Consider the following 15899-nt stretch of genomic DNA (forward strand, 5'->3'; position numbering starts at 1 on the left):
CTAGGTCAATGGTGCCAAACTCATTCCTTGGCCTAGTCAAAGATGGTGGATAAATGAAGATGGTTCACTCAAGCCATTTACCGTTGTAAAAAATATGAAATGTTCCTGTCTAAGTGGGTGTTCCCTCTTGCGTAAGCATGCTTTCCCATGTGAGCTCACGGTTCATCCAAATGGGGCTTGTTCCTCTACCCAGGTGTTGCTGATGCCAGATCTCACAACACCTGGATAGGTATTTTACATATTACTCGTTGATGCATGCAACATCTGAGCAGGGGAACGCAACCAATATCTGGCATGCTCACGCAAGAGAGGGAACATCAGGCTCCACTTGTCTGCTCACCCGCCCCGACCCACATTTCTTTGCCAGTGAGATGTCTTGCTCTGAGACGCCCCCATAGTGGACCAGAGTGGTTTCGCCCCAATCAGAAAAAATTAGGCGGAGGGATGTCTTGGTTTCTATACCGTCTCTGGCCTAGTGTTGGGCTGGTTTTTGGTGTTTACTTTCAATTAAGACCTAGACAACCAAGTGAGGAGAGTTTCTTACTAATCAATGATCTTAATTAATCAATCAAGTACAAGGGAGGAGGGAAAACCAGCAGACAATCGGCCCTCCGTGGAATGAGTTTGACATCCCTGGTCTAGGTGAAGCCTCTGAAGGTTGATGTGTGGGATACCAAGGAGATGGTCCCTGGATACACTCTGGGCCCTAGTTAAGATTCCTTTAATACAGATCGTATGACTGCTCCATTTCTCCAGTCTACAGAATTTTTTTCCAAGCTTACTGTAATTTTGAGGTCAATTTTCACTATACTTACGCAAGGGGAGATGGGTAGTAGAGTCCACAGCAGTGTTGCCAGTACAAAGGGGAGAGAGAAATGCCAAGCTGTGATTGGCTGTGAAAGTGTGAAATAAATAAATACGGAGAGAGAGGGAGAGTCAGAAAGGTGTTGGTATAAGTGAGAGAACAGATCACCCCATCAGTCATCTCACATGAGGTGCTTTTATAACTTGTTGTGTTGCAGAGGGTCCCTGGTTAGAGCCCAGGTTGGGGCGAGGAGAGGGATGGAAGCTATACTGTTACACCTGCTCCGCTCGTCAATCTGTTTTCTCTCATCCTGCGGTAAGTGCAGACCGTTCATATTGGGTTGATCAAAACCTAACTTATACTTTAGAAATATTTTGAAAATAACTGGTAAAAACAAATGATTGTATTCTTCCTCATGCTTGTTTTACGTGTCTGATGTAGAACTCATAAAACCGGTTTGTTTGGAAGAGGTTGTGTGTTTGTTAAATGGTGGTGAGATTCTTATTGATTATACCGACTCAATAAAAATCAATTGTTGACAAAAAAGAAAACCTTGTTTATACCATGGTAAGAATGAGTGAATAATGACTGATGTGGGTGTGTTATAAGGATCTATACATTACATTGGATTTTATGTGTATCCTTGTCATTTGATACTTTAGTAATATGTTGTTTTCTCTGTCTCTCCACAGGTATAAGCGGCACGTTGGTGGTGATCCAGTCTCCTCATAATGTAACAGTAACAGAGGGTGACACTGTTCAGATCCAGTGCTGCTGGAATACAAATGTGTCAAGAGCGACAGTTAATTGGCATAAAGAAGGACACACCGAGATAAAATATAATAGTTTACTGGTCAACAACAGGCAGTGTCATGACAGGGCATCTCAACAGACTGTAGCCTGTAACTGCTCACATTGGACCATCTCAAACCTCACTAGAAATCACACGGGTACCTACATCTGTAAAGTTACTCTGGAGATACCATCTCTTATTGAATCTGTGGGGAATGGGACACGGATAACAGTTACAGTCAGAGAGCATAAAAGCCAAGGTGAGTAGTCTGATTTGGTCTATATCTTTGTCAAGCATAATGTGTACCACTGATGTACAGAAGCTAAAGAGTAAGGTTTTGACTTATAGGCTATTACACAGATCAATCACTTTACAACAATATACAGTTCTCAATTCTCCTGAATAGCAATATTCCATGTGTAGTCTGTCAGGATTTGTATAATAACTTGTGTATTGACACCATGTATGTGTTTACAGTGATTATTGAGACCTCGGAGGACATAGCAGTCCCCTACACCTTGAGATGTCTCCCAGTCATTATATTGGTGGCCATATTCTGTTACTATAGCTACCAGTGGAAGAAAAGTCAATGTAAGTCTGTCGATAATTTGAATTCATAACGTATGGATCCACAAAAATATTATAAACTGAACAACAATATAAACGCAACATGCTACATTTTCAACGACTTCAATGATTTTACTGAGTTACAGTTCATATTAAGAACTCAGTCAATTGAAATAAATTAATTGGGGCTCCTGAGTGGCGCAGGTGTCTGAGGCACTGCATCTCAGTGCTGGAGGCGTCACTACAGACCCTGGTTCAATTCCAGGCTGTATCACAACCGGCTGTGATTCGGAGTCCCATCGGGCGGTGCACCATTGGCCCAGCGCTGTTAGGGTTTGGCCGTTATTGTAAATAAGAATTTGTTCTTACATATTTTAGCCATTTAGTGGATGCTCTTATCCAGAGCAACTTACAGTAGTGAATGCATACATTTCATGCATTTTTTTTCTCCGTTCTGGTCACCCGTGGGAATCGAACCCACAACCCTGGCGTTGCAAACACCAAGCTCTACCAACTGAGCCACACGAGTCTTAACTGACTTGCCTTGTTAAATAAAGATTAAATAAAATTAGGCCGTAATCTATGGATTTCACATGACTGGGCAGGGGCACAGCCATGGGTGGGCTTGGAAGGGAATAGTCCCCCCCATTCGGAGCCAGGCCCAGCCAGTCAGAATGAGTTTTTGCCCACAAAAGGGCTTTGTTACAGATAGAAATACTCCTCAGTTTCATCATTTGTCCGGGTGGCTGGTCTCAGACGATCCCGCAGTTGAAGAAGCCGGATGTGGAGGTCCTGGGCTGGCGTGGTTACACGTGGTCTGCAGTTATGAGGCCGGTTGGACGTACTGCCAAATTCTATAAAACAACGTTGGAGGTGGATTGTGGTAGAGAAATGAACTTTAAATTCTCTGGTTATAGCTCTGGTGGACCTTCCTGCAGTCAGCATGCCAATTCCATGCAGAAATGTTTGCTTTATATTTTCTCGTTGCTAAATCTTTACATCAGATGTTGTTGGAAGGAAGTTAGACTTGTGACAGTGAGTTACACAACAATGGAAATTTCACAATCTTCACATATAGATCTCTGCTTTCCCCATAATTTTGCCAACGATGAAACTTTTGACTAGATCTTTAATCAACAAATAAAGCTGGTTCAGAACTGCAGATACTTGAAATCAACTGGTATGGAGCAGACAGCAAGACCAAAAGAAGATGACATTACTGGGTCAAAGGTTAAGCATGAAGAAAGAACACATTACACACATAAAGAAGAGAGAGAAAGATGGAGAGAAGTGACTCTGTGGTTAACATTTCAGTGCGTCATGTGTCAAAGGAAGTACCCACAGCGAGTGTGTGTCAGTTGTGATTCTCATGCCGTGTGTGTGTGTGTGTGTGTGTGTGTGTGTGTGTGTGTGTGTAGAGGGGGAGGCCACAGCACCTGAAGGCTGAGTGACTGGGTTCATTCTGATATCCTCCCAGAAAGATGAAGCATCTGCTGGTCTGGCTGCTCCTGTCCTCCCTCTGTTCCCTCTCTTCTTGGGGTAAGTTACAAAATATTGACTTACACATTTATTTGGACCATCATTATCTTAGATTAAACTAACACCATATTGGCTCACCGGGCAAAGACATCACAATGTTTTTAAAGGGACGGTAATTTACATATTCTACTGGTCTGGACATTACATTTTAACATTTACATTTTAGTCATTTAGCAGACGCTCTTATCCAGAGCAACTTACAGTAGTGAATGCATACATTTCATTTCATGCATTTAAAAAATATATATATATTGTACTGGCCCCCCGTGGGAATCAAACCCACAACCCTGGCGTTGCAAACACCATGCAGGCGTTGTAAACACCATGCTCTACCAACTGAGCCTCTTAACTTGTTTTTAATCATTTCACTGTAGTCGATGCATTTATTTTGGCATCATTAACAACAACAACAATGCTTGTAGAATTCATAAAACTAAGTTTTATACCCCGTTTCATACCATGTTTTATACCATGTTTAATATGGTAATAATTATTTAGATTTGGTAATGGTACCACCCTAATATGAATACATTACATCAGCTTCATGCATATCATACTATTTATCCCTGTCATTTGATGTTTCACTAATATGTTGTTTTCTCTGTCTCTCCACAGGTATAAGTGGCACGTTGGTGGTGATCCAGTCTCCTCATAATGTAACAGTAACAGAGGGTGACACTGTTCAGATCCAGTGCTGCTGGAATACAAATGTGTCGAGAGCGACAGTTAATTTGCATAAAGAAGGACACACCGAGATAAAATATAACAGTTTACTGGTCAACAACAAGCAGTGTCATGACAGGGCATCTCAACAGACTGTAGCCTGTAACTGCTCACATTGGACCATCTCAAACCTCACTAGAAATGACACGGGTACCTACATCTGTAAAGTTACTATGGAGATACCATCTCTTATTGAATCTGTGGGGAATGGGACACGGATAACAGTTACGTCCCAAAATACGACAAACAATGGCGAGTATTGATTAGAGACAGTTAACATTTCTTTGGTGAAAGTTATACATTAAGAACAAGTTAAACTGGTTATAGATCCAATCTTATTGCAATAGTTTGCTAACTCCACTCTTTCTGCACAGAAGAAAGTCTGCCCCAGCTGTCTGTCATGATTCCACTTACTGTCCTGCCACTGTTCCTCATCGCTCTCATCTGCCTGTACATGGCATGGAAAAGACACCAAGGTCAGAGGTCATTGTGATATTATGTTTATTTTACAACTTTACATCAGTGCTTGACTGGAGCTGAGTACCGACACCTCACATGTTCTACTGCTTGAGCTCATGTTCCTCTTATAGAATATTAGCTCAGAAGTATTGTGGAGCACCTGCACCTAAATATAAACAGTACCGGCACCCACAATGAGAACCGGCACCTATTTCAGTCCAAGTCAAACACTGCTATAGGATACTACACTCGTGTGCTTATGAAAGAGTTGGTAGCTTGTCAAACAACGTTTACATATGTGTACATTCATAGAGTAGATCAGAACCTACAATCCGACGATGTACATTTTCATTTCTATAGAGCAGCCACGGAGTCTTGTCTTGGAAGCCGTTTCAAACTAAACTTGCAACAGTCCCTAGTTTTGCATTTCAAGCCCATTTCGCAACAGATCAGAGTTACAGTATATATTCAATGCTTTATCACCTTGTTACCATGCAAGACAGTGAGTTGACGCATCCTGTTATATGGTTGTTTTTCTGTGTACACCCTTGATATCTACAAACCCGTGAAAAAGTATAAACCTGTGGAAAAAGTATTGCACCCTTTCTGATTTTCTCTATTTTTGCATATTTTTAATACTGAATGTTATCAGATCTTCAACCAAAACCTAATATTAGAAAAAGGGAATCTGAGTTTACAAAAAAATAAAAAATGGATGCTTATTTTATTTACATTTACATTTTAGTCATTTAGCAGACACTCTTATCCAGAGCGACTTACAGTAGTGAATGCATACATTTCATACATTTCATGCATTTTTTTGTTGTTGTACTGGCCCCCCGTGGGAATCGACAGAAACCACAAAACAAAAGGGAGGATAGGGAGGGTGATAATTGTCTATGGCGGCTCAAATGGAATCGAACCCACAACCCTGGCGTTGCACACACCATGCTGGCGTTGCACACACCATGCTGGCGTTGCACACACCATACTCTACCAACTGAGCCACATTTATTTATCAAAGTTATGCAATGCCCAGTTCCCCTGTGTGAAAAAGTAATTGCCCCTTTACACTCAATAACTGGTTGTTCCACCTTTAGCTATAGTGACTGCAACCAAACACTTCCTGTAGTTGTTGATCAGTCTCTCACATTGCTGTGGATGAGTTTTGGCCCACTCTTCCATGCAGAACTGCTTTAACTTAGCGACATTTGTGGGTTTTCAAGCATGAACTGCTCGTTTCAAGTCCTGTCACATCTGAATTGGGATTAGGTCTGGACTTTGACTAGGCCATTCCAAAACTTCATATTTGTTGATTTTTTTGTTGTTGCCATTTTCATGTAGACTTGATTGTGTGTTTTGGATCATTGTCTTGCTGCATGACTCAGCTTCAGCTCACAGACGGATGGCCTGACATTCTCCTGTAGAATTCTCTGATAACAATTCAGTGTTTGGTTTTCGCCAGACATAATGGGACCCATCTCATCCAAAAAGTTGACTCAAGTTTGCCAGGAAGCACCTGGATGATCATCAAGACTCTTGGAAGAATGTTCTATGGATAAATGAGTCAAGTATAACTTTTTGGACGACATTGTCACAGCTGTCGAAAGGAGCAGACCAAAGTGCAGCTTGGTTGTAGTTCCACATTTTATTAAATCCGTGAAACTTTGCAATACATAAATAACTGAAACTGACAAAACAACAAACCGTGACGCAGAGAGAAACAACTCAAAATATAATAACCCACAAAAACGAGAAAAAAACCTACTTAAATATGATCTCCAATTAGAGGCAACGAGGATCAGCTGCCTCCAATTGGAGATCAACCCAAAAAACATCAACATAGAAATAGAAACCTAGAACTACACATAGAAATAGAAAAACACAAAACACCCCCTTTCACGCCCTGACCTACTCTACAATAGAAAATTACATCTTACTAGGGTCAGGACGTGACAGTAACCCCCCCCCCCCCAAAGGTGCAGACTCCGAACCACAACAACAGAAACCACAAAACAAAAGGGAGGGTAGGGAGGGTGATAATTGTCTATGGCGGCTCAAATGCAGTTCACATAAACTTAACCTCCAGCAGAGGAGGCAGCTCCGGTTCGGGGCGTAACCCCCGCTCCACCTGCTGATCCCTCTACTTTAGTACCACCGGACCGTGGATCGTTGGAGTAGGAACCGGACTGTAGATCATCGTTGGAGGTTCTGGGCTGCAGGCCGCCGCTGGAGACTCTGGGCTGCAGGCCGCCGCTGGAGACTCTGGGCTGCAGGCCGCCGCTGGAGACTCTGGGCTGCAGGCCGCCGCTGGAGACTCTGGGCTGCAGGCCGTCTCAAGTTGTTCCGAACTGTGGACCGTCACTGCAGGCTCCGTGCCATGGATCATCACTACAGGTTCCGTGCCATGGATCATCACTACAGGTTCCGTGCCATGGATCATCACTGGAGGCTTCGTTCCATGGCTCATCCCTACAGGCTTCTTGCCATGGATCATCACTGGAGGCTTCGTTCCATGGATCATCTCTACAGGCTTCGGACCATAGATCATCACTGGAGGCTTCATTCGTGGAGCTGGAATAGGTCTCACCGGACTAGGGAACGTCGCTGGGAGTTCTGGACTAGGGAACGTCGCTGGAGGCTCCGGACTGGAGAGTGTCGCCGGAGGCCAGGTGCGCAGAGCAGGCACAGGGTATACTGGGTCGTGGAGGCGCACTGGAGATTTGGAGCTTATGGCTGGCACAACCCGTCCTGGCTGGATAACCTCCTTAGCCCGACAAGCGCGAGGCGTTGTGACAGGTCGCACAGGTTTGTGTTGGCGAACTGGGGGTACCGTGCGTAGAGCTGGCGCAGGATAACCTGGGCCGAGAAGACACACCGGAGACCAGGAACGCTGAGCAGGCATACTCCTTCCTGGCTGAATGCCAACTCTAGCACAGCACCTGTGAGGAGCTTGCACCGAGCGCACCGGGCTGTATCTGTGCACTGGCGACACAGTGCGCATAACATGGTTCTTGCTCGATCAAGCTCCCACAGTTAGCACAGGGAGTTGGCTCAGGTCTCCAACCTGACTCTGCCAATCTCCCCGTGTGCCCCCCCCCAAAAAAAAAAAATTGGGGGGGGCTGTCTCTCGCACTTGCCTCTTGGTTGGTATAGCGCCTCATAATAACGGCGCTCCGCTTTTGCTGCCTCAATCTCCTCCCTCGGGCGGCAATACTCCCCAGCCTGCCTCCCGGGTCCTTTCCCGTCCAGAATGTCTTCCGAGGTCCATTTCTGTTGCTCCTGGGCACGCTGCTTGGTCCTTTGATGGTGGGTTATTCTGTCACGGCTGTCGAAAGGAGCAGACCAAAGTGCAGCGTGGTTGTAGTTCCACATTTTATTAAATCCGTGAAACTTTGCAATACATAAATAACTGAATATGACAAAACAACAAACCGTGACGCAGAGAGAAACAAACACTACTCAAAATGTAATAACCCACAAAAACAGGAAGGAAAAAAAACCCTACTTAAATATGATCTCCAATTAGAGGCAACGAGGACCAGCTGCCTCCAATTGGAGATCAACCCCCAAAAAAACAACATAGAAATAGAAACCTAGAACTAAACATATAGAAAAACACAAAACACCCCCTGTCACGCCCTGACCTACTCTACTATAGAAAATTACATCTTACTAGGGTCAGGACGTGACAGACATGGGTCCCATTATGCCTGGCAAAAACCAAACACTGCATTCCGCAGTAAAAACCTTATACCAACGGTCAAGCATGGTGGTGGTGGTGGTAGTGGGGTGCTTTGCTGCCTCAGGACCTGGACGACTTGCCTTAATAGAAGGAACCATGAATTCTGCTCTGTATCAGAGAATTCTACAGGAGAATATCAGGCCATCTGTCTGTGACCTGAAGCTGAAGCGCAGCTGGGTCATGCAGCAAGACATTGATCTAAAACACACAATCAAGTCTACATGAAATTGTCTAAAAAGAAACAAATTTGGAATGGCCTAATTTTGGAATGGCCTAGTCAAAGTTCAGACCTAATCCCAATTCAGATGTGGCAGGACTTGAAACGAGCAGTTCATGCTTGAAAACCCACAAATGTCGCTGAGTTACAGCAGTTCTGCATTGAAGCGTGGGCCAAAAAGCCTCCACAGTGACGTAAGAGACTGATCAACCACTACAGGAACCGTTTGGTTGGAGTCATTGGAGCTAAAGATAGCACAAGCAGTTTTTTTTGTGTAAGGGGACAATTACTTTTTCATACAGAGGCATTGGGTGTTGCACAACTTTGTTAATGGAATACATGAAATAAGCATGTAATGTTGTGTTATTTGTTCACTCAGGTTCCCTTTATCTAATTTTAGGTTTTGATGGAAGATCAGAAAACATTCAGTATGAAAAATATGCAAAAGTAGAGAAAATTAGAAAGGAGGCAAATATTTTGTTTACAACACTGAATGTGTATGGTGTGTACAGGTGGTGCCCCAGACGGAGCGGCCAGGGTGATCCACGAGGCCCCCAACCATGAGGACGAGGAGTTGAAGATGGAGGAGCTGGAAGAGGCCACCAAACAGAGCTCTTCCTCCTCCTCCAGAGGATCCACCCAATGGGTGAGTCTCATAATCAGTACACACCATACCACCTACCGCCACGATACACCGTCCCACACCCTACTCACAGGTTAATCAGATCAAACCACCTACCGCCACGATACACCGTCCCACACCCTACTCACAGGCTAATCACACCATACCACCTACCGCCACGATACACCGTCCCACACCCTACTCACAGGTTAATCACATCATACCACCTACCGCCACGATACACCGTCCCACACCCTACTCACAGGCTAATCACACCATACCACCTACCGCCACCATACACCGTCCCACACCCTACTCACAGGCTAATCACATCATACCACCTACCGCCACGATACACCGTCCCACACCCTACTCACAGGTTAATCACACCATACCACCTACCGCCACGATACACCGTCCCACACCCTACTCACAGGCTAATCACATCATACCACCTACCGCCACGATACACCGTCCCACACCCTACTCACAGGTTAATCACACCATACCACCTACCGCCACCATACACCGTCCCACACCCTACTCACAGGCTAATCACACCATACCACCTACCGCCACGATACACCGTCCCACACCCTACTCACAGGCTAATATTCCTATCATGATTTAGTGGAGTAAGTTCTATAGGCATGGTGATCTCACTTAAGATGTTAGAACGTTTCTGAAGTCTGTGTTATTCTATATGCATTGCTGACTTTTTTTCTCTCTCTCTCGCTCTCTCTCTCTCTTGCTCTCAGTGTCAAGTCCAGGTGTATGAATCACTTGATTACTTGGCTTTACCAACCCAAGACAAAGGTTAAGGACTGGCCCAGTCTGTCAATGTATTTTTCTATTACATTTCATGTGTCAGTCATTTCTGTATGAATTTTACAGTATGTATGTACAGTGTATTTTTGAGGTGTGTGTTTTTGTATTTGATTGCAGTAGGTAATTACTGCTATTGTTTCTTCTATAAACCATTTTTACTGTGTGGAATGTACTTTATTCTCCAGTGAGGGAGCGAAACAGAAACTCATGTAAATCTAGATTGTGCGATGAGGTACTTTTATAGAGATCTGTGAAGAGTTACTCTTTATTTAACTCTGGTTTGTATCTTAAACCTACGCAAAAGCCAGTGTTCACATGAAAAGTGCGTGTGAATGTGTCCATGTGCCTGACAAGAGAAAGTGAGTAAAAGAGAAGAAGTGCTGCACAAGAGACATCAATGAGTGCGTTTTGACAATAATAATGACTGCAAATGAAAATACAGTAGAATTGAAAAAATGCCCAATGATTGAGCATCAGACAAAAATCATACAGTCCAGAGATGTAGCCTTAAGATTCTCGGTATGACTGGTTTATGTCACCAGTGGAAATGATGGTATCTCGTGGCTCTCTCATAGGCTCTCTCATAGGTCAGTGGCAGGAAATGGAAACAGAGCAGACGGTGGTGACAGTATATGCTTATACCTCAGGTAGTAACCATGGCCCCCCAGAAATGAGAAACAGAAAAGTATTTACAATAACAGCAGATGTGATTGACACACACTCATACACATTGTGAAAGTATTTGAGGAACAGATCAGGAAAGTGGACACTTAAATGTACATTTCAGCTATTTAGAGCTGTTTAGCTGACACTCTTATCAGTTGCTCACAGCTAACAAATGATATGCTCACCGTAGTCGTAAACACTTAATATATTATATATATTAATATAGTATCCTACAACTTGCCCCAATGAGTCACTAGGTCCTGCAGTTACAAAGTAAGCAGACACACACCTACTCACATCTTATAAGAACAAACAACAGTTTGTAACCATGGCTGCACTCCTACCAAGACAGAATTGTTAGGCACAGTAACACATTCTCACTGCTTCTGCCGTCTGGCAAGATCCTTGGTTTCCTATTTACACGTTTACTTGTTATCATCAGAGATGAATCTGATATATGAAGTTGTGTTTTGATATTGAACAAACATGTTTAATTCAGGGGATTGATTACTGTAAGATGTAGAAGACTGAAAATGTTTTTATTTTGCGATGCACGCAGACACACAACACAGGTTGTCTTTTAAAGAAAGCGTCACTATGCAGGGATCATAAATGTTTACCAGAAAAGAGAGCAGCATTTCCAGGAAACAGTGCTATAGAAGACCAGATACACACACAGAACAGAGATACCCAAAGATTTTCATAACTTAAGCAAGATAGACCACAACTTGTCGTTTCAAACGCCAACAGATGAGTCATAATGGGCAGAACAAACAAGGAGGTGGGCAGAGCCAAGCACATATCCTGTTGGCACATTCTAGAATTATCTGCATATTTCCGTTACGGAATGCCTACTCTGTGAAGTGCGCGTGTGCAATAACTCAATTCACCTTCGCATTTTTTCAAACTTTTGAAAAGAGTAAAGTCTATACATCTTAGTCCACTCTGTTCTTTAACAGATTCTAGTTTTGGGAAAAGAAAACTGTATTAAGATCAAATGTTTAATTGATGAGAAAATGGGCAGAATGTCGGCCAAAATCCATCTTGTTCAATCTTCTCCCACTGCCCGCCAGTGGGCTTCCTCTCACTACCATATTTGGTAGTGAGTGGAAACACCAAGCGGATGCTTCACATTTATACATCCAGTGAAATATCTGTCTCATTGTTCTATCTGTGGAGATACCCTCTTCTAGCCTGGTCCCAGATATGTTGGCTATACAGCACAAACAGATCTGGGACCGGCTAACACTTCATCTAAGACTAGGGAAACTACACTAAACAAAAATATAAACACAACATGCAACAATTTTAATGATTTTACCGAGTTACAATTCATATAAGAAAATCAGTCAATTGATATTAATTAATTAGGCCCAAATCTATGGATTTCACATGACTGGGAATACAGATATGCATCTGTTGGTCACAGATACCTTTAAAAAAAGGCAGGCGTGGATCAGAAAACCAGTCAGTATCTGTTGTGACCACCATTTGCCTCATGCAGCGTGACACATCGTCTTCGCATAGAGTTGATCAGGCTGTTGATTGTGGCCTGTGGAATGTTGCTCCACTTCTCTTCAATGGCTGTGCGAAGTTGCTGGATATTGGCGCAAACTGGAACACGCTGTCGTACATGTCAATCCAGAGCATCCCAAACATGCCCAATGGGTGATATGACTGGTGACTATGCAGGCCATGGAAGAACTGGGACATTTTCAGCTTCCAGGAATTGTGTGCAGATCCTTGCGACATGGGGCCGGGCATTATCATGCTGAAACATGAGGTGATGGCTGCAGATGAATGACATGACAATGGGCCTCAGGATCTTGACACGGTATCTCTGTGCATTCAAATTGCCATCGATAAAATGCAATTAATTAAAAAATGCCTGCCCATACCATAACCCCAAAGCCACCATGGGGCACTCTGTTCACAACATTGACATCAATAAACCGCTCGCCCACATGATGCCATACACTTGGTCTGCGGTTGTGAGGTCAGTTGGACGTACTGCCAAATTCTCTAAAACGTCATTGGAGGCAGCTTATGGTAGAGAAATGAACATTCAATTCTCTGGCAACAGCTCTGGTGGACATTCCTGCAGTCAGCATGCCAATTACACGCTCCCTCAAAACTTGAAACATATGTTGCATTGTGTTGTGTGACAAAATGGAACATGTTAGAGTGGCCTTTTATTGTCCCCAGCACAAGGTGCACCTGTGTAATGATCATGCTGTTTAATCAGCTTGTTGATATGCTACACCTGTCAGGTGGATGTATTATCTTGGCAAATGAGAAATGCTCACTAACAAGGATGTAAACAAATTTGTACACAAAATCTGAGGGAAATAAGCTTTTTGTGCGTATGTATTTCTGGGATCTTTTATTTCAGCTCATGAAACATGGGACCAACACTTTACATGTTGCATTTAATGTTCGGTATATAATCTATATTCTCTCATACACTGCAACTATAGCCCAGAATTTTGCCTGGTCAGGTCATGTGGTATTGATCAAAGAACATGATGTGATCTTTTCTCACCTCTAGTTACAGAATGTTCACGCTCCTACAGGAACACTCTAATCATAGTGTAACCATTTAATGTAGCCAACCAAAACTCATTAGGCCTGTGTTCAAAAAGCCACTCAAAGTAAGCTAACAGCAGCTCTGAAGGAAAACAGCCACAATGCACAAGGATCCAAACACCTTCCTAAGAACACTTTAACTATTCTTGAATCAAATCCAATTTGACAAAGTGGCACGACAGAATTCTATGGAACCAGACATTGAGGTAATGTTTGCAATAGGCGTTTTGATGTTAAGATAATATTGACACAACTGTAAACTCCCCCAAATCAAACACTATCGGTCACTGCCACCTCCCAAGCACTGAGCCAACAGTGGCTTTAGTTAGTTCCTTGATTCAAACATCAGTCAACATTAATACATGAGCAGAATATAAAGCAGACTTCAATTCCACTCGGTCTGTACCTTCACCTCTCCTCCTGTCCGGTCGCCGAAACGTCGCCTTGGAGTTTTTGCCTTAACTTTATCATCACCAGTAGCAGTCATGTCCCAACTCGAGACAGCGATGGCCATCCTCCTGAAGACCTTTGACAAGTACTCTGGAGCCGAGGGCAACAAAGGCACGCTGAGCAAGGCTGAGCTCAAGACCATGATAGAAAAGGAGCTGCCTTCTCTCCTGAAGGTACTGTACACTGCACTGTAGGCCAACGCTACACTGCAGCAAATGTATTAGATTCAACAACTCTTTATTTTCCCATCCAAAGGGCAAACTGTTTTAAGATTTACTGATTTATCATGAAGTCAATTCTAGTTTAAATATCACGCTATTTGTGTGAATAACAGTCGTTGAGATGAATCCTGGTTGTGGGACCTCCTCATTCTCCTCTGTCTCTCTGCAGGCCTCTAAGAACCCTGAGGACTGTGACAAGCTGATGAAGGCTTTGGACCATAATGGAGACTCTGAGGTGGACTTCAATGAGTTCGTAGTCCTGGTCGCTGCTCTCACCTGCGCCTGCCACGACCGCAGCCCCAAGAAATGAGCTCCTCATGCAGAATTGTGGTCAAGTCACGCCCAGCTGCAAGTAGCAGGTGCCTCCCTGCAGGACCAGAGTTCCCCCAATCTCCCTGTTTCCGTTTATAATCAGTTAATAATCATTTTCTTACTAAATGCATCTTTATCCATTTGTGTGGTTGTCTTGTCTTCCAATTGTGGCTGAAAATGTAAGTAATCCCTGTGCCAGTTAGCTGGGAGCATTTAGAACTGTGACTATCGAGTAGGCCTATATTTAATCACTTTTACAAAATACATTTATTTTGTCTTTTCAGTCTTTTTTTCTTTATTTTGTGCACCACTTAAAGAACAAGTCATCATATACGAGAATTTAGAGGTGTTTATATTACTTTAAAATGTTTTTTCTTTAAATATCTGAGTCACCTCAGACATTTTATACACGGTTGGCTGTTAAGTAGGGAAAACTACAAATAAAGGCAGGAGTTTTGGCATACAGGCTATTCATGGCCATCTTGTGGCCACAGGTGACCGGTGAATGGCAAGAAGCTAAGATTATTTTGGCCTCTGGTGCAACAGGTATGTTTAAAACTGAATTAAATTAGCGGCACTCTGCTCACCCCATGAGATGAGAGACATTATAGAGACAATACTTCTGCAGAACGACAATCTTTCACATGAATTGAACATGCAGCCAGAGGCTTTACACCGAATTGAACTTTTCAACCACACTAAAGAGAATAGAAAAACATAGTGTTCAGCTGAAAACTATCCGTTCAGATCCAACGCCTATTTTTAGCGTGTTGTTGTTAACATGCATGTTACACCTTGAAACAAACCACTTAGGAAGTGAACTTTAATCAAACCACAATGGTATCATATCTCCTACACAGCATGTGAACCAATATTACACCTCAGAGCTATTTCCTTGCATATTTCCTTTATAAATGTGAACATGAAAAGCTGCATGCATATACGTGATGTAAAAAAAATTGTACTTTACATTGTTGTACACTATTTTGTTGAAGCTGTAACTATAAATATAGACATTGAGGATCTATTCAAGACTGGCATGTCCTGTCTACATACTCCTTATCATAGACAATCAGTGATGTAAAATACTTAAGTAAAAATACTTTAAAGTACTACATAAGTCATTGGGGGTATCTGTACTGTACTTTACTATTTATGTTTTTGACAACTTTTACTTTTACTTCACTCTACATTCCTAAAGAAAATAATGTACTTTTTACTCCATACATTTTCCCTGACACCCAAAAGTACTCGTTACATTTTGACAGGAAAATGGTCCAATTCACACACTTATCCAGAGAACATGTGGTCATCCCAACTGCCTCTGATCTGGCGGACTCACTAAACACAAATGCTTCGTTGGAAA

At 42.9% G+C, this 15899-nt stretch overlaps 2 protein-coding genes across 4 annotated transcripts; both read left to right on the forward strand.

Moving 5' to 3' along the window:
• The first annotated feature begins 192 nt into the window (after positions 1–192).
• LOC115198113 (uncharacterized) lies at positions 193–10461 on the forward strand. Of its 3 annotated transcripts, none has more exons than XM_029759808.1 (8): positions 193–1120; positions 1498–1857; positions 2076–2189; positions 3584–3704; positions 4320–4679; positions 4805–4903; positions 9361–9494; positions 10229–10461. In XM_029759808.1, the coding sequence occupies exons 4-8, from the start codon at positions 3647–3649 to the stop codon at positions 10289–10291; spliced, it is 714 nt and encodes a 237-aa protein (XP_029615668.1). In that variant the 5' UTR covers positions 193–1120; positions 1498–1857; positions 2076–2189; positions 3584–3646; the 3' UTR covers positions 10292–10461. The 3 variants fall into 3 exon arrangements, with proteins under 3 accessions (XP_029615668.1, XP_029615666.1, XP_029615667.1); XM_029759806.1 differs by having other exon boundaries at positions 197–1120; positions 4802–4903; XM_029759807.1 differs by lacking the exons at positions 193–1120; positions 1498–1857; positions 2076–2189 and having other exon boundaries at positions 3111–3704; positions 4802–4903.
• A 3421-nt stretch (positions 10462–13882) lies between these two features.
• LOC115198115 (protein S100-P) lies at positions 13883–15646 on the forward strand. Its single transcript, XM_029759809.1, has 2 exons — positions 13883–14173; positions 14391–15646. Exons 1-2 carry the CDS (start codon positions 14036–14038, stop codon positions 14529–14531), a joined length of 279 nt encoding a protein of 92 aa, XP_029615669.1. The 5' UTR covers positions 13883–14035; the 3' UTR covers positions 14532–15646.
• The last annotated feature ends 253 nt before the right edge of the window (positions 15647–15899 follow it).

The sequence above is a fragment of the Salmo trutta genome, chromosome 8 (genome assembly GCF_901001165.1).
Source record: "Salmo trutta chromosome 8, fSalTru1.1, whole genome shotgun sequence".
Classification (NCBI taxonomy): domain Eukaryota; kingdom Metazoa; phylum Chordata; class Actinopteri; order Salmoniformes; family Salmonidae; genus Salmo; species Salmo trutta.